The sequence below is a fragment of the Metopolophium dirhodum genome, chromosome 3, assembly GCF_019925205.1.
Source record: "Metopolophium dirhodum isolate CAU chromosome 3, ASM1992520v1, whole genome shotgun sequence".
In the NCBI taxonomy this organism is placed as follows: domain Eukaryota; kingdom Metazoa; phylum Arthropoda; class Insecta; order Hemiptera; family Aphididae; genus Metopolophium; species Metopolophium dirhodum.
This window is the reverse complement of record NC_083562.1, coordinates 17,237,742-17,264,011: the sequence shown is the minus strand read 5'-3', so window position 1 is coordinate 17,264,011 and position 26,270 is coordinate 17,237,742. Positions and strand designations below refer to the sequence as shown.

Here is a 26,270-nt window from a genome sequence, read left to right as displayed (position 1 = left end):
TTACGTTATTTATACCTAGTCATGACTCGTGAGATATTTTCGATTTTTATTAATTTTTTTTTAATTATTACATTTTATTATTTATACATGTATGCTAGGTCCTAGTAGCTACGATACACAACGTCTTCACTCAGAATAATTTTTCGTATGCAATGGTTAATCATTGAATTCAAATACAACACATCCATTACAATAATTTACTCGACAACCACTGTACAGCAGAGCGATACCGACTTATTCACCTTTATATAGCTAAGAATTGAAAATGTAAAACAAGGTATCTCATGAATAGGTCATACACTCATACTGTAAGCAAAAATTCTAAAAATTATATTAACACAATTTTTTTTTTATAGTATTATAAGTTTATATTTGGACGAAATTAAACAAAGAATAACGATTTTAGTTATTTTATTGTAATTTTAAAATATTATTCGTGAGTAAAATTAAAGATGATTACTTTTAAAGTATATTACAATGTTTTATACAAACATGACATTTTAAAACGCAATGTTTTTGGCAAAAATAATTCAACCTACTGTATTACTGATTGTAAAATAACATAAATTACTTTAATAGCATTTTAATCAATAAAAATGAATGTTAGGCTGTTTGGAACTTATGAACTCCTCAAGACCTCAAGCACAGAACTAATCTTGATGATATTTATAAAAATCATTCAGTAACAAAATTTAACCAATAACATTCAATTATATTGAAATGTATATATCATTATAATTATGATTTATGACTAATGAGTAATGAGTGTACAGTATAATAAACTATTAATTTACTATCTATACAAAAAAATAATTTAAATAATATATATATATATGTATGTATACATTATACATATATTTTTACTAGTATTGCTTATCATTTCTGTTAAATAAACTGAAAAAACTAATGTTTTTTCGATACAAATCTCAAAACTATTTTATTATCTTATAACCAACCAAAAAGTATGAATAATTAATAATAATTTGGTACATTTTTGTTATCAAAAAATGAACGGAAAGACAATATGCAACTACTGACTAGAAATAATTATAATTCTAACATAATATATGTATGTAATATTTTAATGTAGGTAGATTTCATTATGTTATAATCACCTAGTAATTTGTTGCCATAACTATAACACTATACAATATACTATATAATTATGTCCTGATAATTAATTTTACAGTTTAATAATATATGTTTTCAAATAGGTACTCTACCTATGTAAAATCAGATGTAGGTAGTGAAATTATTAATGATCAGTGGTATAATAGTAAAACAGAAAATAATATAAGTGATATTTATAGTTTTACATCAACAAGAAAAAAACAATTTTATGTCACAATAATTACCTATATGAATTCGGTTTAGTGACTCTAGAAAAAGAAGGCTTACAATTCAAGAACGGGTGCCACATGCTTCCTTGTAGTTGGAAGCATTGAAAATGGTAAAATAATCATCATGTATGAACCTAATAGCAGACTCAATTGGGCAGAGGTAAATTGATGAACTAGTCCAGCTGCCAGCACGGGTTTTACAAAAGGCCACTGATCGGGTCACATCTTTGCCATTGAAAATTACTCTAAAGTAAAAGTCTCTACCGGGGTATGTAGTATCAACCGTGTTGTTTCGATATACCTCAAATACTAGACGGGAAGCATAGTGCGGCGACATAGTTTGGGCATTAAGAACTCCAAATGCCGCTAAAAGGTATTGAGCAGTCAAGTCGTGACCTGAGTATAGGACCAGACGAGGTTTACTTTCGGATACCATCTTCAACAAGTTCATAGCAATATTCAGTGCAAAACCATAAGACTTTAGTAGTCCATATTTTCGCAACAGCCCATGTTTAGCATAACGTTCCAAGTCCCAGTCAATGTAGTTGAAAAGCTGCTCTACATTGTCACGTGTTATACAATCATTCTGAAAGCAAGGAAGTGGTGCACCATGGCACACATATGTCATAATAGAATCCCTAAGTAAGTAAGGGTCTACCCGTACACTACTAGACATCAGATGTACTACATTATGTATGCGTTTGAGCATTTTTTCTACTACTCTACGGCCCTTTAATCGTCTTGCAGATGACTGTTTTATTTTCATTTGTAAACTATTAACATTGAAACAGGCACAATGATCAAAACAATAACTATAACTATCACTCTCCTTGAACGTGACTTTGGACAATACATCTGGTGACAGAACTGCATACATGAACGCCAATGCACTTTGGAATGTACGTCTATACTTAGTGCTATATATTATTATGTCATCAGAATTAGAAACACTAAGCAAAGGGTGGTATACAGAACGCAACGTTCGTCCAAGCTTCAGCATTTGGGATACACCAATTGGAGTTAGTTGACTTATGGAACAATTGTTTTGTGGTGGATATAATGGGTACCCATGAAAAGGACCTAAAAACTGTAATGACATGTTGAAGAATATGTTTTGCAAGAATTTGGTATAATCATTATACTCCTGATCAGGTTCCATGCTGCAGTCTATATCAGCCATGTTTCGAACATGATTCATTGGCCCACGATCTCCATGTCTAGTCAGTATTATTACTCCTTGGATTGTAAGACTGTTGTTTAGAAAGCCTTTAAAAATAGATAGTAGAATAGTAAAATGAAGTAATGTGTAATAAACATTGTTTGGTTATATATAAATACCAATATCTCCTTCATCACCAGGTTCGATCATGTGGGGAGGATTGCAAACTTTAGTAAGTTCACTGTAATCGATTCTGGACACTGTTTTTTTATACTTCTGTGCAGAGTTTTCAGATGTGTTCACAGTCTTATTATCAGGTACAGGGCGATCAGAAATCTTGAAATACAACACTAAAACAGTTAAGACAGTTTTAAGATTAAATGCATAATCATCTACAGACGTACTGTTAAAATGTCACCTGGAAAAAGAATGCACAGCCATATGATCAAGTAGACTAAATATCTATGGCGGGCCATATTTCTGACCGTCACGGTCTGGACGTTTGACATGACAGTTTATTCAAGTTTGCAGTTGTTTCCAGCTTTGGAACATTGGCTTACCACTAATACAAAAGTTCACATAGTTTCTATTGTCGCTTTACTTTCGACGAAAGTAAGTTATGTATGTTGCTAGTTTCCAATCATTCGCATTACCTAGGTAGCTTACAGGCTGTCCCCGCCTTCCTTTGCACGAGGACCATACTCGGTGTACAGATATTGTCAACAAGTTCATTACATGCCGTTCAGAGTTCTTCGGTAAAAATAGGTATCTACAACCAACTTTACATTTTTACCCAAGTAGGTAAGTACCTCTTAAGGTCAGAGGCCCTAGGTACATTGTGTTACTCAAAATTAAGACTGCAAATCGGAATTTGCATTTTAAAATACGCAATAATATGCATTATGCTCACGTGGCACGCATAGATATTAGATGGATATTGTTAATAATTATTAACTGTTTATTTTTATTGACGATATTATTTAATATTAACATATTAAAAAACTGTGTAAAATATAAATTAAGAATTGTGGAATCGAGATAACTCTGTTGTTGTTTTTGTGAATAGTTTCCTACACGAACTACTACTACAAGATATATCTGGTGTTTACTGTCTTATCAGAAGTGATAACTGGCAGGTGACGGGTGACGGGATTGTACGAGTTACGAGATATATTATTATATTATTATACTTTCACAGAGTTTCACTGGCATTAATTATTTGTTCGTTGTCAAGTTACTTTTTATTATTTTCATATTATTCTTAAAATATTACCTATTACTTATTAGTAGTCATTATTGTTCTTAATTTTTATTGTTACATTTTAATCAGTATTCAGTAGTAGTAGTCGCATAGAAAACTGCAACATTGTTATAACTAATTCCTTAGCCGAGATTTAGCACCATATAATATCTAGGTACTTATAAATACCTAATTTCAGCCTTACATACATAGACCTTATACTATTGTTCTGTGCTTATACTCATAAGGTATATCAAGGTCTATGCTTACAGCTTACATGACATCCATAGATTTAAATTCAATAGATTGTGTTTGTCTAAAATAAAAAAAACATTAATAGATACTCTAATCTCATATTAATAAACAGTATACCTAATTATATTAGTATACCAAAAAAGTAAATACAAATACAAAACTATAATGTACAGTGTTTTAGTAATGTTTTAAGTATGCGGTAATTATGTGGCTTCTTTCTTGACAAAGACTGTCGAAATATCTATAAATTAGCACCATAGTTGAGAATATTAAATATTGTCTTTATATGTGCCTTGTAAATCCTTGTAAAATGGCTCACTATATGAACCTATATTTTTTGTTTGCTAGTTTGAAATGGTGGTTATAAGGGTTTATTTTCATTGTGAAATAAAATTTTGGTTTACGATACTAGAATATGTATTTAAAATAAAAATGAATAGGTACCTGCCATTTATTATAACTTTTTTTTTGGTCCCAGATTATATCAAATTCAGAAAAAGGTTTATGAAGTGTGAATCAAAATGAATAATGCTATTCTTCCCGAAAACCTGGAAATAAATTACAGAAGCAATCATTATAAACGTAAGTATTCAAATAATTAGAGTATTGTGTAATTGAATAATATGGTTTATAATTTTTGTCCTATCCATCAGATGCTCAAGATGTATTAAACAGTATTATTTGGTGTTCTATTTGTAATTCAGACTTGAAACAGAACATCATCATGAATAAAAAAATTATGCTCCATAAAAAGTTTTTATGTCTTTGTTGTAAAGTAAGTGTTTGTTCAGTGAATTGAATTAACCACCCATAATTATTGTTCATTAATAACAAGTATGTTATTTAAAATATGTTCACATTTAAAAATCAACAATCATTATTTATTTAGTAAGTTTATTGTCATGATTGAGTATTTTAAAAGTTCACATCAAACGACAAACATAGAACTTTATAAAATGTATTTTTAAGTTGCAAATTTCTGGAACGTTTTTTGAAATAATAATATTCAGAGTAAATTAATTAAAACTATTTAAAAATATATTTATTTTTACAGAATTGTTTTGAAAAATTATCAGATTCAAAAAATGGATGTATATTGTGCTCGCTCAAAACCAAACTTAAAACATGCAAAATATGTAACAGCAATATGTGCAAGGTAAATTATTTTAATAGGTCATAAATTTTCTATTTTCTTTTTCAATCCAACAACTAGCTATACTTTTTAACCTATCAAAAACAAATTTAATAAGCCTTTAAAATTATAAAAATCAACATAAATTATAATTTAGAAGAATGATGCATTTTAACACTAGGGCTTATAACTTTGGTCCCGATAATTCCATCGGACCTAGTGTAAACAAAATCATAGGCGCAACTAGAGTTAAAATTCTGGGGGGGGGGTTAACAAAACTATATATTTAGAATAATCCATAGGGGGCTTATATCTAAATCAATAAGAGATATTTATGGGGGTCTAAATTTTAGTCAGGGGGGGGAGGCTAAGCCAAGTAGTTGCGTCAATGAACAGAATACTGTAGTTCAAAATTCTAATTTTAAAATTATTTATATCTAAAAATTCTATTCCACAATCAATAGATTATCATTACATAGAATTCATCATCAATTTTTTCCTGAGTATGGACTGATTGAAACTTATGTGTTGGAAAGAAAACTTAATTTATTATTCATGTTCCACTGCTTGTTCGCCATTGTGACTAAGTAAATGTTAAAAGGATATATAATATATTTTGACTGATAGTTGCTCAGTGCATAATTTTAAAGTAGAAACTGTAGGAAGTATCACCCAATTTCAAAATGACTTGATCAGAATTGCATGAATACACATTAAAGGAAAACTAAAGCTACCTAAACAGGTCAAAGAGTAAATGAAATAAATTAATTTTATTATATAATAATAATGAATAACAAACATAGATATTTATTTTTATGAGAAGTCTGAGTCTGATACAGGTCTGTATGTATCACTAGTATACTGCATATGTACCGTCTTGAATGTTCAAAATGAATACAATACCTATCGATACACTCCTTGAAATGTTTGATAAAATATATTATGTATTATAACTTATAAGTATATTAAAATATATCCCAATAGGCACAATATTCTATGTTAAATATAGTATGGAAATAATTTATAATAATAATTTATAACCCAGCTATGTGGGTTATACAGTAATTTAAATAATAATTCATAAAGCAACAAATAGATATTTGTTTATATTAATAAAAATAAGGTAATTTAATATTATGCACAAACAAAAAAAAATTCTTTTGATATTCAAATAGATACTGATAATTTTCCCAGTTAATACTTAGATTTTCAAGGTTCCTAACCCTACACTAAGCCGACTCAATCAACAAAAAAATTTATTTTTATTATTATAAATGTTTGTATGCACAAAATATTAACAATTTTATTTTCTAGAGATGTGTGGACAATTACTACATAAACCCAAAACGTTTAAAAAAATTAAAACATTGTTTAGGATGTTCTTCAAGTGTCTTATGGAGTCTTAGATCCCAAGCAGCTGCAGTCTTAAAATGTTTTTCACTGGAACTGTAAGTTGATAAAATATTTATATCTTATCAATTAAATATTTTATAATATTGTTTCAGAACAGTGATCTATTATCATTGATTATAAATACTATAGCACAATGTAGAGAAGATATCTTCTCTACATCCTGTACTATAGATTGCTCACAGTATTAATAATCAATGCTATTATCTATAAACCAATTATAAGTTATTATAATAATAAATTTTAATAGGTCTCTGTTTTACATTCTGTGCGGAGCGAGGAATGTAATGGTTTACAATGATGTTTATTTCTTTTAGATTCTGAGCGAAGCGATGAATGTTGATTTTACAATGATGTGTGTTTTTTTTTTAAATTTTTTTTATTTTTGTGTCTGTCATCACCTTTTAGGACAGTAAAAGTGCTTGGATTTTCTTCAATAGTAACTTTTCTGATAGAAAAGTGAATCTAGTTGGTAAAAATTTCCCAGTAGTTTTCACAAGCGACGTGAAAAACTAACGAAAAATTAAGGAAAAACGGGAATTTTTACGCAAAATCTGTTTTCGAGAAAATCGATTTTGGTTTTTGGTGTAACTCTAAAACAAATGACCGCAGGGACATGAAATTTTGACTGAATGTTTATATTAGCATTTTCTATATACCATAAAATTTACAAAATATTTTGACTCTTTTTGAGTTGTTTACAGCCATTGTCAGTTTTCAGTTTTTTTAGTTTTTTTTTTCTATAAACATCAATAAAATTTTATCTGTTGAGTAAAAAAGCTTGAAAATTTAATAGAAGGCTCCTAGGTTATTGTTTCAAAGGCAGATGAAAAAAATTCTTAGTCACAGTTTTTATTTATAAGCATTTAAAGTTCAAATTTTGACAAAATACGGAAAAATCACGAAAAATAGCAAATTATTTTGAGTTGAGAATTCATAAAAAAATTTCTTTTTAAATCTAAGATTTGAAATTGTAGCATAAGATTACTCATAAGTTTGTCTACCATTATCAAAAAAAAAATGTCTAGAAGAAACTTAAATTAAATTTTTATGATCATCTGAAATTTATATTTTTACAACATTTGATATTTACTCGATTTCTCATGTAACAATTTTCTTATTTTATTGTAATTAAAAAACGAATGACTGTAGATACTTGAAAATTTCACTGAATGTTTATATTAGCATTTTCTATACACCATAAAATGTTGAAAATATTTTGACTCTTTTTGAGCTGTTTACGGACATTGTCAGTTTTCAATTTTCTTAGTTTTTTTTCTATAAATATCAATCAATTTTTATTTGTTGGGTAAAAAAGCGTGAAAATTTAATATAAGGCTCCTGATATATCGTTCTAATAGCAGTTGAAAAATATTAAAAATACATAGGCACAATTTTTTTTTATAAGCATTTAAAGTTCAAATTTTGACAACATTTATCAAATTTATAATTTATTAATTATTTTTAACTTTTATGGCTAAGGATTGAAAATTTAAAACAAGGCTCCACGTAAATAGGTTATTTATAAATTACTTTATTCACAATAATATCATCAAATATACTTGGTAAAATCATAGGCTGACTGACCGTTTTCGCTCAGAATCGTTTTTCTTATATAATGATATTTTATCATTGAATTCAAATTTAACACCATCCATTACAGTGACCCACTTGTAACCTACCGTACAGCAGAGCGACATCCACTTATCCACCTTTTTTATTCTGTTTATTTTGGGAATTTTTTTGTTGTAATTCGGTTAAAAATTGGGTTGTTTACTTATATTAGCCTTACCTAGACATGGTAAAATGTTCAAAACATTTGAGCAACTTATGAGCTTTTTCTTTTCTTTTATATTTTTTTTCATTTTTATGGTATTTCCTAATTATAATTACATAAATTACCTATTTATATAAATCGTTCTTAAGCTGTTCTTAAAACGCTTTGTTTATCACCATAGAAACGAATAAAATTAAATAAAAAAGATTCCCTCGTCCGCTCAGATTCGTTTTTTATCGAATACAGTAAAATTACGCTTTCCTGTCCGAGGCCCGAAGGGACGATGGACAAACATCCACCACCAAAATGCGCTGACCTACTTTTTTTTTTTCCTAAACTATTCCAAAAATATTTTTGTCTTTTTTAAACATATTAACATATTATTTTAAACATACTCATTAATTAAATTAACATATGGTATTAATTTAGACTTTTTATATCTAATATTAAACACTATACTAAGTGTATAATATAGAGAAATACCTATTTCATATTTGTATATGGGGCAAGGACTTACCAATAGTACTTGGAAAGTTAAAGTACTTGGAATTATATGTTAACAGCTGAACCATACTTTCCTGCAAAGGTATCCATTGAAACCTTAATTAAAATATGTAGAAACTTAATAAAAAACCTCAAAGCACACAGAAAAAACTTTAATTTTTAATTTTTTTTCAGTTTTAAAATTTTGATTTTTGATTTTTTTAAATGTTATATTTGTGCATTTATAGTTAGTATTTATGTCATATTATATGCATTTACCTTTTCTATTTATAATTTTGTTGTATTGATACAAACTTCAATTATAAATATTTGTACATTTTGAATAACAATAATCTAATGTATTTATATGGCATATAAAAATATTTATAATATAAGATTTAAAATAATAAAATATATCCAATATTAAAATTTTCAAATTGATTATTTTGTTCAATATTATAAAATGTATGATTTAATAATGATTTTAGCGGTACTAGGCTTTTGTTAAATGGTGAAGAATCTATAAACACACAACATATACGGAAATTTGTAATAAATTCAGCAATATGTAATGAAAATTTTACTCAAGAAGATATTAATCAAATTAGAATCTTCAATTTAAGTGATTTATTAAATTCAAAAATTGGAGCATTGTTAAATGGATATCAAAAATTACAAACAAAAAATATTGAACAACACCTAATTAGCTTTAGTGAATTATGTGAAAAAATATTAGTTAACACCTGTTCACTTTTATCAGATTCTCAATATTTGTTCAATGATAAAATTATTGAATCATTAAATAATACAATTAAATCATTATTGATTAATGGTATATTGTTTAAAACAACTGAAAATGATTCAAATATATTCTCTAAAGATTCCCATAATACTGATAATTTAGTTGAACACGCAACAAATAAATTACAACAAAAATGCAGTGTTTCATTAGAAAAGCTGGACACAAATATTGAAAACCAATATTTTTTAAAGAAGGTAAATATGAATTTGAAAATTTAACTTATGTCTGAAATATCAATAATTATTGAGTTTTTTTTAGGATGATAAAAATTGATTTAATATTTTTAGTATTATTATATTATTATTGATTATTTTTATGTACTATTTTTACTAGATATTATTTTAAATTTTATTGAAGTTTTAATTTTTTCAGGAATATAATGAATCCATTAGTAAACATACTTATAAAGATCCATTCAATTTTAAAAATGAGTTAGTTGAAACACGAAGCAATCAACAGGAAAATAATTTAAATCCCACATGTCCTATAAATTCAAATTATGTATCTCAAATTTCACTAAAAGACCTTAAACAATGTACAGTACAACTAGTAAGATTTGATGAACAAATTATAAAACACCGTGTTGGGCAGACATCTAAAGATAAGGTAACTAAATGTATTTTTACAAAAGATTTAGTCACATAAATTTAGTCTTCAAATTACAAAAATATGATTCTTATTTAAAATTTTTAGATTGATAGTAAAGTGGTTAACCATGAATGTAACACAGAAGATACTACAATCAATTTGTCTAATAATAGGATATGTTGGAATCCTGTAGTAAAATTAAAAAGATTTGATGTGGACATTAATAATTATGTTAAAAAAAAATCTGCTAATAAGGTAATATAATTACTATTGTATGAAGTTAATAAATAGAAAAATTTAATTATTCTAACATTTTCCTTATCATTTATTGATTACAAATATTTTTAGTCTAACAGTAAAGCAGCCAACAACAACATTGAGCATAATCCAGAAATATATAATGTGAAAAAAATTAAATTGTCTTCTGAAGAAAAAAAACTTGAAATTATTAATCCCAAAGAATGTATTATATTAGAAACATTAGATATGGATATTATAGAAAATGTTAATCACAATAAACAGGCAATAACAGTTTTATTTAAAAGGGTTATTTTACAATAACAATTTGTCTGATAATCTCATTTCAGGAATTTACTTTCCTTAATAATTGTTTAACTAATTTCCCATTTTTATGTTTTTTTAGACAACCGAGGAAAAAACTGAAAATAAAACCAAAACAAAAACCAAAACAAAAACGGGTTTTCATAATAAAAACTTCACTCTTCAAAACACAAAAAAAAATAAAAGAACAAAATTCAAAAATATTGAAAACTAGAATTTTTCATTTTAAATATTAAAACTATGTTCTATTGCAGGGGTGGCAAACCTTTTTTTGCTAGGAAATGTAATGAACGTTTTAAGAACATTGTGCTTGTCAGTAATATTATGTTGAAAGGTACCTATAAAAAATATGTTAGGATGATCAAGGATTACAAACATACTGTCGTGAATTTGTCCGGCGAGCTACCGAGTAGAACTTGGTAGGATGCGTACAAATTGGAACAACTGAAAAAATTTGAATACCCCAAACTCTAAATAATGAAATATGAATAATAATAAATTATAAATATAATTATTATTAGCTGAAAATTAGCTCGTTAACTTTTTTGGCTTGTCTATTCGCTGCTGCAAACATAAAGGACATCAACATTTTTAAAAGACACCTGAACTTCCCTACCCACTACATCATATTTATTTTTATTCTGTGTTCCTATTTATCATACTCTGTTAATATCGGGCATGTATTTTATTAGCTTTAATGAAAAACAAGCATCACTAGCCACTAGATCCATTCATCAATGTATTCCTCTATTTTGATTTGATGCATTTATCATACAAAATAGGCTTTCACACTGAATGAATGTAAAATGTACCTTTACATACAAAATATGTAGAAGTGTGTTCTAAACTTTTAACATTTTATATTAAGTACCTACCCAACTATATATTATTCAGAAATAATAAAGAATTGTTTTAACTATTGTTTTTGATTAAATGCAAGATTTAACAATCAAATAAAAATATTTTTGTGTGCCATTAAGGGGATTCCACACTATCGTGTTTTGGAGAAAAATATGCATGTACGCGTTCCAGCGTACTAACTTGAGTTTTACTCCGATAATAATAGTTTTGAAAACATATTATTTTAATTTATTATGAAGTCTATCTTGAATCCTCGACAACAAGCTACAGTATTCTGCACTCACATGCATGTGCCATGTTAAAATCGTAATTAATTTGTCTAATTAGTTAATGTTGAATCTTACAAGCCACATTTTTAATTTATTAAAATTAAAAAAAAAATCATATGTTTAAAAAATTTGAATGGAAAAAAATACAGTTTTAATAATTTTTTATATAGTTTTAACTTGAAGGATTGAAAATGGACTTTATAATAAATATAAATATGTTTTCAAAATGATTACCAGTGTACAATTCAAGTCAGTATAATGGAACGCATATAGGTCATTAGCTCCAAAAAACGGTAGTGTGGAATCCCTTTGAAATTTATAAAACAAGTGCCATAACCCATAGGTTCTTCGCCACTCTTGACCAAATGTTTCTTCTTCTTATCTTGTCCGGTTCTGTGGCTATATGCTATTACATTAATAAATAAAAACATAAAGTTTTCTAAAAATAAGTAGGTTAAAATATAAAATAAATGTATAAATATTTTGTTTTAGCCAGTGAGTGGCAATTGATATTGCTTTTACGTTGGCTAAAGCTAAGTCGTCGGTCGTGCATCCTGGCGGGGCTAGGATACATTGTAATATGTGGTCATCTGATTGGTCTTCGCCACATTCGCATAGTATGTCCAGTTTTTTCTGGTATCCCCATTTCATCACGATTGCTTTTGTTTTAGCTACTCCAGTTCTTAACCTATTTAATGTCTTCCATATAATCCATGGTTGGTTTCCTCCACCAAATGTTTTAATGAACGAGATGATATATCAGTGTTTTTAAATTGAAACTTGAAAGACACATTGCCACATTGGGCAGTTAAGTTCACCATATTGTTATCACTCAGAAAAATACTCATGTAACTCATATATTTTTAATTAATTTTCAGATTCAAAAAGTAATTTATTATTTTATAAATTATAAATTAAAATCTTATAAGTACTATAAAAAAAATGTTGTTTAAATTTTGGATCTATGTTACTGTTTAAATAAACATTTTAATGAAATTAAATATTTTGATTAATAGTATAAAATATGTGCCAATTATTATTAAGTTATGTTATGTTATGCATAGTTGTCAATTATTTTTTTATATATTATTATTTATTATGAATTTATGACTACTCCAAATTACTCATCACAAATGGATAAATGTTTAAATTATATAAATATATTGATGTTTTGGTCATTAACTATAGTGTTTTATGTTAATTTATATATTATTCAATGATTATTTGAATATATTATATATTTATGGAAAAAAGGTGGATAAGTGGATGTCGCTCTGCTGTACGGTAGGTTACAAGTGGGTCACTGTAATGGATGGTGTTAAATTTGAATTCAATGATATAATATCATTGTATAAGAAAAACGATTCTGAGCGAAAACGGTCAGTCAGCCTATGATTTTACCAAGTATATTTGATGATATTATTGTGAATAAAGTAATTTATATATAAGTATATAACCTATTTACGTGGAGCCTTGTTTTAAATTTTCAATCCTTAGCCATAAAAGTTAAAAATTTATAAATTTTTAACTACAAAATAATTAATAAATTATAAATTTGATAAATGTTGTCAAAATTTGAACTTTAAATGCTTATAAAAAAAAATTGTGCCTATGTATTTTTAATATTTTTTAACTGCTATTAGAACGATATATCAGGAGCCTTATATTCAATTTTCACGCTTTTTTACCCAATAAATAAAAATTTATTGATATTTATAGAAAAAAAACTAAAAATATTGAAAACTGACAATGTCCGTAAACAGCTCAAAAAGAGTCAAAATATTTTCAACATTTTATGGTGTATAGAAAATGCTAATATAAACATTCAGTGAAATTTTCAAGTATCTACAGTCATTCGTTTTTTAATTACAATAAAATAAGAAAATTGTTACATGAGAAATTGAGTAAATATCAAATGTTGTAAAAATATAAATTTCAGACGCTCATAAAAATTTAATTTGACTTTCTTGTAGACATTTTTTTTTTGATAAAGGTAGACAAACTTATGGATAATCTTGTATTACATTTTCAAATCTTAGATTTAAAAAGAAAAATTTGTATGAATTTTCATCAAAATAATTTGCTATTTTTCGTGATTTTTCCGTATTTTGTCAAAATTTGAACTTTAAATGCTTATAATTAAAAACTGTGACTAAGGATTTTTAATTTTTTTCATCTGCCTTTGAAACAATAACCTAGGAGCCTTCTATTAAATTTTCAAGCTTTTTTACTCAACAGATAAAATTTTATTGATATTTATAGAAAAAAAAACTAAAAAAATTGAAAACTGACAATGGCCGTAAACAGCTCAAAAAGAGTCAAAATATTTTGTAAATTTTATGGTATATAGGAAATGCTAATATAAACATTCAGTCGAAATTTCATGTCCCTACGGTCATTTGTTTTAGAGTTACACCAAAAACCAAAATCGATTTTCTCGAAAACAGATTTTGCGTAAAAATTCCCGTTTTTCCTTAATTTTTCTTTTGTTTTTCACGTCGCTTGTGAAAACTACTGGGAAATTTTTACTTTTGACCCCCCAAAGTACCAACTAGATTCACTTTCCTATCAGAAAAGTTACTATTGAAGAAAATCCAAGCACTTTTACTGTCCTAAAAGGTGATGACAGACACAAAAATAAAAAAAAAAATAAAAAAAATAAAAAAATAAACAAAAAAAAAAACACACATCATTGTAGAATCAATACATTCATCGCTTTGCTCAGAATCTAAAATGTAAATGGGTATCATCATTGGTATTATTTAAAATTATGAATGGGGCTAGGATTTTAATGACCTAAAAAACCTAAAAAAACACCTAAAAATGATCTTAAAATATTATAAAAATGTATAGTAAATATCAATAAATTATTAATTACTATTTCGTACAGAATTATTTAAAATTATATTACCCAAAAATTAAATACATTATTTTAAATAAATGATTTTGATGATTTTAATAGGTACTGTTGTTTAATGTTTGAAATGGTCTTAAATTAATAAAATAATAAAATACTTTAAAATTAAAATTATAATTTTTTTCATTCTACAGATTACCTTTAAATGTGATGATATTGAATTTCGAAATTACTTCTGTTACGAGTGTAAATGAAAATAAATAAAAATATTACCTAGATTTCAATAAAGTATAAAAAATTACTTTAAAATTTAAAAAATGACCCCAAAATGCTATAAAAGTGACCTGAAACTCAAAAAAGTACAACAAATGCAAAATAAAAACTATTTATTTGAACTCGTAGATGACAAATCACATTTTGTGCTTAAAAAGCTTTAGCCTGTATATCATAAAAAAATGTTAAATCCTATACTATCCTAGCCCTAATGATAAATTTAACCAAAATGTACAAAATATTTTAATTTCTGAGTACATATACTATTCTGTAATACCTTTTTATATTATACAACTTGATATTTTTTAATGCGATTTAAGTTGTGTAATTGATTTTATTTAAATCAGTAATTTTTGATAAAATGATAATACTATAATAGTATTATAATTTTTAATCATATAATATATCATAGTATTCAATATCTATAGTACTATCGGGACCCCTCAACAAAAATATAGCACCCCCGGACGCGTTCATGGCCTAGCGGTTATGGCCAGGCCGACACTAAGTAGATATTTCCAGGGCCGAATTTACGCACGTGCTACATAGGCTGCAGCACTCACAGATCACACGCTTTCCTTTTTGGAACTCCCCTCCATGCCATGCACACGCCGCCCACACCACAGGATGAGCCTAGGGGCTTACAAATCCTAAATATGCCCCTGTATATTTCATCCATAGATTATGACAAAATTATCCGTTCTACTGGCCACTGTCTTCACTTTAAGAAACTCAAAATTTGTATTTTCTTTCAAAACTGTAATGATTTAATTTCTTAATCTAATTAATCTAAAGATGCGCATTGATGTCGGGGGGCTGGAGGGTTTGTCAAGTAGACATTTTCTTCGGTCGGCAACATTTGAAGGCGACAAACTGGTCTGCTATAGCACTTTAAAATGAAAGTTATTACAATGGATAGGTACCTAATAACAACACGTCAACACGGGCCGTGCAGGAAATTCGCGATTGAACGGGTAAAAGTTTTGCGTTGTGTTGGTTTGAGACGTCGGAAGGGGGAAATATCGGTGTTCGGCCTCGGTCGGATGCGATCGGCTCGGCGCTCAATCGAACACGGGTCAAGGGACGCGGCGGCGGCCGACGTCTACCGCCACCGAGCTCGTGTGCGCGGCCTGTTGTGACTTGTGAGCGCGTGGCCGTCGTCCGGACCGTTTGACTGTTGGTTCAGTACATGTGTGCATTGAAGTAACAGCGTTCTTGTATATAGTTAGGCGCCATAGCGGAAAAAGGGTTATTTCTTTAATTTTTTTAGTAATTTTTGTGGTAGAAGTGCCACCACCGAGAGTAGTCGTCCAGACAGAACGAGATTTTCGGACGCGCCTAGACCTGCCTAGCAACCGTCGTACACACCCTCCACACACATTTTCGAGAATTTTCAGCTGGTGGCGATTTTCCAGTTCACTTCCGTCGTATTTTTCATTTGACATGGCCACCTCATCCGCCGCGTGGATGACGTCTTCAACTGGCCAAAGTGAGTGCTACAGCTTTTCTTACGTTTTTCTATATAAATTATTAAGTTTATTATTTGTGTAGGTATTTAGTGTAATTTTGTGTGTATAACATAAAATTAATATACAGTATACACTATACCATAAACATAATGTATGTAATATATATAATATACATAATATAATTATTCAATATTTCTTATTTCTTATTCGTATTATACTGTTATAGTAATAAATTTTTCATAGTAGATACGTTATAAATCCATATGTATGGTTACTGGGTACATAGGTACTACCTAATTATTAACGCTATAAATGCGAAAGTAACTCTGCTTGTCTCTTACGTTTTCTCGGCTAAACGGATGAACGATTATGATAAAATTTGGTATGGAGAAAACTGGAACCATAAGAAAAGACACGCATTTTGTTTTTAAAATAATATTGTGTGGGTCGTTTAAGAAAGGTTCTTTTATAAATTCAATCTCAGAGGGGGAAGGGGGTGGCAGAGTCAGTATAAGAAATAATTTTTTTATGGTCGAATTTACTTGAAACTTGGTATTAATACTCTTTGAGTCTTTGACACAATCTATGACATCGCATTTTTTGAAATTCCAACCCTAAAGGGTGGCTTAGTTTTAGTTTTTAGATCAAATTTTGCTATTTTTCAAACCATTAATATGTTAAGTTAACAAAGTTGTTTTTTTTTATTTTACAAAAATTCTGTTAAATTGAGTAGTTATTTGACGAAAAGTTGTTACTTTGTTTTTATAACCACTTTTTCATCATTTTTTTGAAGTTGTGTTATCTGTTTGAGAATTATTATTATTTATTTTACGATATTCCTCGTGAAGCTATTTCTGTTTTAGCGTGTAGCTCTTTGAGATCTTGTCATCTTGAATTGTATACTATACAGGTATATCTAGTTGAATGGGTTTAAGTGGGAGGAAGAAATAGTTGGTCTGGTGGTAAAATGTCCATTCCATTGCTTATGAGTTATGATCCAGAGAAATTCCTAGAAACTATACTTCTGTACAAATGTAATAAATCGAGACATTTTTTTAAATAAACTTAGAAAATCTAATTTCATGGTTTCAGATGACATCGTTTAATTTGAATACAGAAGTCACAACGTAATTTTTCACATACTTTTACGATAGGTACTAGATCAAATTTACCATAGAATTAAGTATTAACTCTACTTTCTTTACTTCATCAGATAAATATTATAAGACTTAACTAAAGATTTACTTCGTGGGGGTTGTTTTTGCAAAGGAAAGAAAATACTAAAACGTTGTTTATAGAGCTGTGTTGAGTTAAGATCTTGCAATAATTACATAATCAAAAAAAAAAAAAAGAAAAATTGTAATTCTTAATTTTTTTTAACTAAGGTTTGACATGTAGAAAAGCAATAGACAAACATTCATTCTGACATTATATGTACATTGTGCCTAAGTACCTATACTGGCTATACTACTTATATTTATACATGAACTATACACATATATACATTGTACAATGTACATCCACTATATAGTATATAGTGTATATTATATATTAATATATTATATACCCACGTTACTTTTATTTCTACCTTACTTACCCGTCATCACTCATCATAACAAAACTACTGTTATGCGATTATGCGAGCGAAGCCGCGAATCAATAATATATAATATAATATTTACAACGCATAGTAATTAAAATATCAATGAAATTAATTACAAATTTCAATTTTAATGTTCATTATTAGACGTGGGTAAAAGAAAATAGAAATTGTATTGTTTAATTTCAATCGTTAATTGTGACAGGTATGTAAGTACAATTATTCGGTTTCTTTAGAGGTTTTTTTAAACTGTCAATAGACAATAATATAATCATTTGTGTTTAGAATTATACATAATATTTATTTTGGTTTTTAATTTTTGACCGTTTTTTCGGTTTATACTTTGTACGCTGCAGTGGTAAAATATATACGTAGACGCACCTATGACATAAACTTTTTCAAATAAGGTGTCAGTTAATAAATTGCTTTGATTCTATTGTGAATTCCTACAGAAACCAGGGGAAGGAATATAATATAATGCAATAACTCGTTACCCGTTTCGTTATTTGTAATACGGACTTGTAACTTGGCTACCGCTCCGATTATTAAATGTATTATAATTTATATTATACTTTTCTTCTGTCTCGAGACTCGATTAGTGTGCTGCCGGTGGAGGCATGTGTACATGCACAAAATGGTCTTCTATTGAAATTATATTTAAAGAAAACCCAAGATATAATTTATTAAATTATCATAATTTTTGTTACGATTCTAATTTATGACTTGGCTCAATGAAATAAATTGTTAAATAATAACCTTACATTTGGCGCATCAAATCTGCTTAATGCAATCGCACTAATATTTAAAAAAAATTGCACTTACTTCATAGTCCTTACATGGTTATTTTTTGGAGGAGAGTTCTCAGTAAATAAAGTCATAAAGAAAACATTTTGCAAACGGCTCCCATTATTAAATAGCTACATGATAGATATCCTATACGATGTACCAACCGCACCTTACGTCTTACACATGGTTGGTGAAGGTTTCCTCGTCAATTCAAAAGATTGGAAAGCTAAAATACACTTATTTGTAAATGATACTCTTTATTGTAATATAACGTTTTAAAAAATAATACATTTTATTTCACTCTTATTCAGTAATTTTATCATCAATAAAATACAATAATATGTCATATCTGACTTCTTCTTTACTTTCTAAAGAATAAAAGACACCAAGCTCAATGGCTTGTGGAGAAATAAGAATGGTTTTACTTCACACGGGTACTTATAATAAATTTAAAGAAAATAATTAGCAAATCATTTCTATCATTAATATCAAAACGAAATAGAATATATTTTTAAATAATAGTACCTATCATGATTTTAAACATATACCTACCACCTACGGTATTTAATTTAGTTAAAAGATGATCCAGGGCCGGATTGGTTAGGCGAGCTACCGAGAAAATCTCGGTGGGCCGGTCGTGTGAGTGTGAGTGAAAATAAATTCATGTTTAAAATACGATTGGGCCACCTATAAGCTCGTAATAATTATAGACATAATTTTGAACTTCTGAATATGTAAATAGGCCGCTTAGAAGTGAAAATCTCGATGGGCCGATACATACCAATCCGGCCCTGAGATGATCATTTTATTTCTTAAATTTTCTGTAAAGACGTAGACTACCTATTTAATTATTTGAAGTTTAGGTAGGTACTTATAAAAAATGTAATGATTATATGGTTTTGTAGTATACATGTAAAACACGTAACTATTCACTGCAACATTATTACTCTATCGGTTCATTTACTATTGGCCTCGATTTTTAGATTTCAGGCGGTGCCTATCGGTCATATTATTATTGTTTGAGATATTATAGTAGGTACCTACACGACTTCACCTACAGGTTATTATTTGATGGTTATTACCTCATGGAAATGATTTATGAATAACAACTTGTATATTCATTAAGTTAAACTAACTATTATTACGTATAATGTACAGCAGAAACTACCTATATAATAAGGTTTTATTCACATTTGTGAAAATTTAATTGATTTTAATACTTATCAATAACTTTATTGGCAGTATCGTACTTAGGTAATTTTTTTGCAAGACACCTAAATCACTTAAGAACAAATTTGTGTTCTTAATAACTTAGCATCTATTTTTTTTACCTATATATTAGACTATACTACTACAGTACAGTATAATAATATAAATATTGATATTTGATGTGTAATAATGTACCAACCTATATTAAGCGTCCCGATGCCAGATTTTCAAATTGTACGCAATTCTATAAAATTTGAAAATAAAATTTTATATTTTGATTGCCACCTTAATTATAATACTTTTTCACTAATCTACTTCAAGATACCTTTTTATGTGGAAGGGGAGGGGGGTGGTTGATAGGGTAAATTATATTTAAAAAAAATTACTTCGCGGGAATAATTCTCAGGCCTTGTATGTATAAGTGTCGGATTTTGATAACTATTTTTTTATCTGAAAGAACAAGACTTCCTACATCGAACTCCAATTTTTTGTTTTATTTCAAAAAATGGTAGGCTATAATATAATTTGTAAAACAATACTTAAAATGTTATTATTTTTGAAGACATATTATAATGTTTGGATTAAAATATTTAAAAACAGAGTTCGATGTGACCTGTGAAATATTACCCTAAATTAGTTTTAAAAAAAATTATCACATTTGGTGGACTTTACAGAGAAGGATAATTATTCCCGGGAAGCGTATTTTTGTGAACAAAATTGCATTGGTATCGGGTGCTTTAATATATTTGTTGAGTATAGTTTACCTAAATATTATATAGGTTAAGTATATAAAATTCAAATACTATAATAGCTATTTCCCTAAAAAGACAAAACTTGGCATTTTGAATATAGTGGTTCCTCCAATTCTCTAGATGTACAATCAGAAGGAATTTTTATATTTTTATATTCTTCGAGTATTACATATTCAAACATTTATTTTTCGCTTGGGTAATTTCTTAATGCATAGGTATTATGTACCTATATAATATTATACCTTTCCGAATTTAATTTACTCCTGCAGCTGGTCGACTTTTATTGGTGCTGTTCTATTTCTATTGACACGTAATTGAGTGTATTTATAATTATAAAATTCTAATATAGTTTCATACATATATATGTTGAACGCCATAGAAAAAATACTATATACCTACTAATTTGTCACCATATTAAATATAGTGACATAATAAGATTAGGTAGAAATATTAATTATTATCATTACCGATACAATTCAGCACCGTCGTCGGTTATGCAATTGTAAAATATACTGTGCACAGATTTTTATTTATAAAGATATTTCTGAAACATTGATTAGTATAATTTAGAGGAAAGCATATAAAGTATTAGCTGTATTCGGGACGTCGGAAATTAAAGTCCCGAGGACCAATCGGCCGGAAATGTGGGATTTTATGACCTTCGTAATTTCCGATTCGGAATTGCCAGATTAAATGTTGTTTGTCTTGCATCGTATGTATATAATATTTATTGATCTCATACAATAGTATTTTAATTAAAACCAAAACCAAATTTAAGAAAGAAACGAACTGCTTAACTTGGGACAATGACGTATCTATATCTATTATATGACGTTTGAAATATTCCAATTAGGTATATAATAATGATACCTACATGATATAACATATGTTTATAAATCCATCGCACAATATAGAATATAGATACCTACATGATATTATATTATCTCGTAAATATATTACTGTCGTGCACGAGCACAGCTGCATCGACCGTTATACAACTTTATAGTTAATGTGCAATTTACATTGTATACTGCATTCTGGAGTGCACATGGTTTTATTCATTTATCGTGCGTGTAACAATGTGGATCATTGTTTCTGCGAGATGACCGGATACCACGTCGAGCACGAACACGGGACACGTTTTATTTTTCTGATTTGGTTTCGATGACAAAACTAATGTTTCAGGATTCGTACTATTTATACTATAATATATTAATATACATTCATCGTATTACGCATTTATATATAGGTACTATATGTAGGAACACTTACGCACGTGCCCCTTTTCATTTTTCACCAGTGAGAACTTTACTGTAAGGGAACGGGATTACGGGGATACAGTACTATACGTGTATGATATACAGTATATTATATATTTAAGTACTCTGAGTACTTTGAAAATATTTTTCTTTTATAACATTAGAATGATTAAACGTTAAAATAAAAATTTGATAGGCAGATATTTTTAGATTGATCAGTTGTAAAATAAGAAGTATACGTTCCATTGTTCACTGTATAACTTTTCTATCCCTTTTTTTTTATTCTGAAACAATAAATTCCAGTATAGAAGTCACAATTTAAATCTGTTGTCAATCGTTATAAGAAGTAAAAAGGGGGCGGCTTTGTTCTGTTATTTTGAATTCAATGTTTCACTTGGATAATATTTTTTTTTTAAATATATTTATTTATTTTAATTACTATTCTTTAAACAGTGATGTAGGTAAGTATATTAATGTATATATATACTTCCGGACATTGACTTCTGTCGTCGATACTCGATATATTATTATTTTTTTTTTAAATAATAATATCATTCATTCATTCTGACTTTTTAATTTTATAGTAATACACAATACACTAATACCTTACGAGTTTATTCATTCCTTTATGCAATGACAATTAAAACCTAATTAATTGATTTTACCTTGAAAAAATATTTCATATAAAAAAGGAAAAATGAATGATCGATAATAATTAATAAATAATAATTAATTGAATGAAATTAATTATATTTTCATTGCAACCAGTCATCATTTATGTACAAATATACAATACCTACATATTATTTATGTTTAAGACAATACATAAATAATATAATTAATTTCAAATTGTTATTTTAATTATTATCTTCCTTTTCATTTTTGGGTTTCTTCATGTTATCTCTATTAAATATTTAAGTAGTTAAATAAAATAAGCTTCCAACATTTAAAATACCAAACTCGTATAGCTAAAACCCATCCCGGTGACTAAAAATCCTTATAATGCCTGTCAAATATAAATTTAGTTATCTTGCTTAATAAAGGTTAATTAAAATACGCTATGATTAGTATGGCTATAATGCAAACATTATCCGTATTGGCCGTTTTTGTGCTGTTATTCCGTATACAAAAAATTGTACATATGTAAATGGGTTATCTACTTTTCCGATGACATTGTCAAATAATAGCGAAGAATAATTATTATAAACGCTACGAGTTGCGGGTTTTCACAGTTTCTTTTTAGTTTTTTTATTCTTTTATAAGCGCGTTTTTATTAAGTCACTTCTTCAAGAAAAAAATTGCGGACATGACGAATCGCCGAAAATGTGGTCCGTGCCGAATTGTCGGCGTCTCTCATACTATCCGCCGCTTCTGCAAAAACGTTATTTTACGGTTCTGTTTTTCATTGAACTTATTATATTGATATATATATTATATATATATATATATAATATATGGAACTATACATCACACGGAACCACGATAAACAACGGAGATGACAACAGGTGATCGTCGGAAGTCGGTCATAGCTATAGGTGGAAACTATTTGCAGCTATTTCGATGCGCGGTAATGCGGCACTGATGTGTATAATAGTTTATACTATTCGTTATACATGATGAAGTACCTACGCACAGTGTCGTCTTTCGATTATTATAAATTATAATATTGTGTTGACGGACACTCGATTATTGGATGGCCTTTGCCTCACTCATCACGAGAACATATTATTATTATTGTCGAGACAGCATGATTTAAACAACAACAATAATGAGAGCCCTAGGTGGGTAGGTATTCAATTTTAGACAGCGAATCGCGATATTGTTGAATCCCTCGAGCATCTCTCTCGTCGTCTGAAAACCCGTAGAAATCCGCGTAAATCACTGCTGTGAATATTATGTTTATATTTATTTTCTTTTTTACGTGACCTATATATTTTATACACTTACCAGCATATAATTTCTTAGCACTTTCTTTGTCGCATTTACACTGACACGTCTTATCTAATTAAGATATTTAATAATAGAAATAATTTGATTGTTACGCGTGTATAGAATTAATAGATAACTACGTATTATGTAACATTTTTGTAAAACATTATTTTCCGTTCTAACTTGACTGGAACAAATACAAATACAAGTTTGGTTGTCAAAGAGCTTTAAAAAGTTTCTGAGGCAATCGTAAAACACTTTGAATCTATTAATAGGATTAACTTAAAAAGATTTCCAGTTCATAAACATGGATTTATGATTATTTATTATTATTGTACAATTGTACATTCCTACCTTGCGAATATGGTTGTTTACATCTCTACGAGAATTCATAAATACCTTATATTGTCTCCTTGCCACTAGCAGGCATGGTGTATATGATATAATAGATATAACACCGCTAAAAGCACTCTCTTAGATTTGAAATCCTCGTTGGATCTTTTTTAAATTACATTTTCCTCGTATTCCTTGGGCTATAAGTATGAGTATACCTATAAGGTCTGTGTGTTTTTCCATTACGTATTTTAACGCGTAAATCACATTGACTAATAATGACACATTAATAATTATAATTATATAATCTTATATAGGTAATAGGTAAGTTGTGTACAATTTAATTACAAATAAATCATAAACATACAATATAACAACTAAATAGAATAATATCTTGTCATTATAAATTACTTCTTATTGAAATCGTGTATGATAGATTTATGTAATATTGTATATCTTACACTATCTTTCAATAACACCAAATCACACGTGCACAGGCTTTTGAACAAGCTTAGCCAAATTATCGAAACTACGGGTTAAAAAATTGCTAAGGATTCGTTTTACAAACAGCACTGAAACACGTCTAACTTTTAATAATGTCCATAATTTTTTTTGCAATTTTTTTTTGTTTGATTTATATACTATATATACCGTTTGTGGTATATCAACGTCTTATAAAAAATTGTTGTGCGTATTATTCATCTTGATTTCAGATTCGTAATAATATCTCGAATAGCGATCACTGATCATTTATATTAGAAAACTAGGTAGGTACAACCACATTGGAACTATTGGCAAAACTTCTTTTTCTGAAAATATTTAACTCATCAATGTAAATTTATATTTAGAACACCTTCTTAAATAAACATCGTTTCTGAAATGGTTAAAATCAGACTGCAGACCACAGGGGTGTATATTTTTCTATATAATAATTGCGAACATTATTTTTGCTACTATATAAAGGTACCTATATAAAATATAAATGTATAAATTAGGCAGCGATCACGCGATCAAAGTTTATTGGGCGTGATGGTGGCAGTATCTTTTTCATTTTACACGCACTTTATGACTATTGATACTAATTTTATATTATACATATTATATAGGTACACATATAGTAGATACATAAAATATACTTACAAACAATTTTATTTTTGTCTATTGAACCGCCATATATGGTAATCCAACAGATATTGTGTATCAATGTTTAGGACTTTGTCAGGGGTAGTTATATTAGCCACATACTATACGCATAATATTATAGGTACATACATTATCTTTCGCAATTGACTTTTTAGTATTTCACACAAACTGAACAATGAGTCGGAATATACGAGTAATAGGTATTCGTGCAAAATGTAACATACCTATACTCCGTACATATACGATATACATTATTACATTAATAAATACACACAATCAACATATCTATATAATATTATACAGTCGTATACGTGCCTGGACTGTGTAACATATTAGACGGGCAGACGGCGTTTTCGTTGCCAAGTTTCAAATCTATTATGTTTTATAACTTTATAAGAAAAGAAAAAAAATATGAAATAGTAAAATAGTAAAATGGAAAACTTATGTGGCTTGATATTTAATTTTGTTATATAATTGTAACAGTGCCAGTAGCCAGGGGCCGAGCGCAGAGCCCCTCCCCCCACCCTCAACTGAAATCCTTTTTTAAATTTAAATTAAAATTTATATTTACATTATAATTACATTATTAATAGTACAATTTTGATATCTACATTATCATATCGACCATTATTATACTTAATAGATAACATTTTTACGTAAGTTGTCTTAAAAAGTTAAAAACTAAGTTGAACTTAAATCAATTTTTTTATTATTCCAGTAAAATTACAGAAATGGTACGTTTCCTACAGATCTAAGAATATTGGGACCTCAAAATCAACAAAC

At 28.2% G+C, this 26,270-nt stretch overlaps 3 protein-coding genes across 6 annotated transcripts in view; 2 read left to right on the top strand and 1 right to left on the bottom strand.

The window, feature by feature from the left end:
• Nucleotides 1-394: 394 nt before the first annotated feature.
• Nucleotides 395-3,583, bottom strand: LOC132940521 (2-phosphoxylose phosphatase 1). Of its 2 annotated transcripts, XM_061008180.1 has the most exons (4): nt 3,153-3,583; nt 2,918-3,061; nt 2,679-2,849; nt 395-2,606 (listed from the first exon to the last, which is right to left on the bottom strand). In XM_061008180.1, the coding sequence occupies exons 2-4, from the start codon at nt 3,006-3,008 to the stop codon at nt 1,402-1,404; spliced, it is 1,467 nt and encodes a 488-aa protein (XP_060864163.1). In that variant the 5' UTR covers nt 3,009-3,061; nt 3,153-3,583; the 3' UTR covers nt 395-1,401. The 2 variants fall into 2 exon arrangements, with proteins under 2 accessions (XP_060864163.1, XP_060864162.1); XM_061008179.1 differs by having other exon boundaries at nt 2,918-3,583.
• A 46-nt stretch (nt 3,584-3,629) lies between these two features.
• On the top strand, nt 3,630-13,183 carry LOC132940520 (uncharacterized). 3 transcript variants are annotated; one of them, XM_061008175.1, is made up of 10 exons: nt 3,630-3,914; nt 4,473-4,576; nt 4,648-4,769; nt 5,049-5,150; nt 6,441-6,574; nt 9,285-9,792; nt 9,971-10,204; nt 10,292-10,441; nt 10,535-10,708; nt 10,830-13,183. In XM_061008175.1, exons 2-10 carry the CDS (start codon nt 4,516-4,518, stop codon nt 10,959-10,961), a joined length of 1,617 nt encoding a protein of 538 aa, XP_060864158.1. In that variant the 5' UTR covers nt 3,630-3,914; nt 4,473-4,515; the 3' UTR covers nt 10,962-13,183. The 3 variants fall into 3 exon arrangements, with proteins under 3 accessions (XP_060864158.1, XP_060864161.1, XP_060864160.1); XM_061008178.1 differs by having other exon boundaries at nt 3,682-3,720; XM_061008177.1 differs by lacking the exon at nt 3,630-3,914 and having other exon boundaries at nt 4,029-4,576.
• A 2,648-nt stretch (nt 13,184-15,831) lies between these two features.
• The window catches only part of LOC132940721 (kelch-like protein 17), a 48,109-nt gene continuing 37,670 nt past the window's right edge, over nt 15,832-26,270 (top strand). The window contains exon 1 of the mRNA XM_061008433.1: nt 15,832-16,496. Within this exon, the coding sequence (XP_060864416.1) occupies nt 16,451-16,496 (46 nt within the window). The 5' untranslated portion in view covers nt 15,832-16,450. The remainder of the gene's footprint in view (nt 16,497-26,270) is intronic.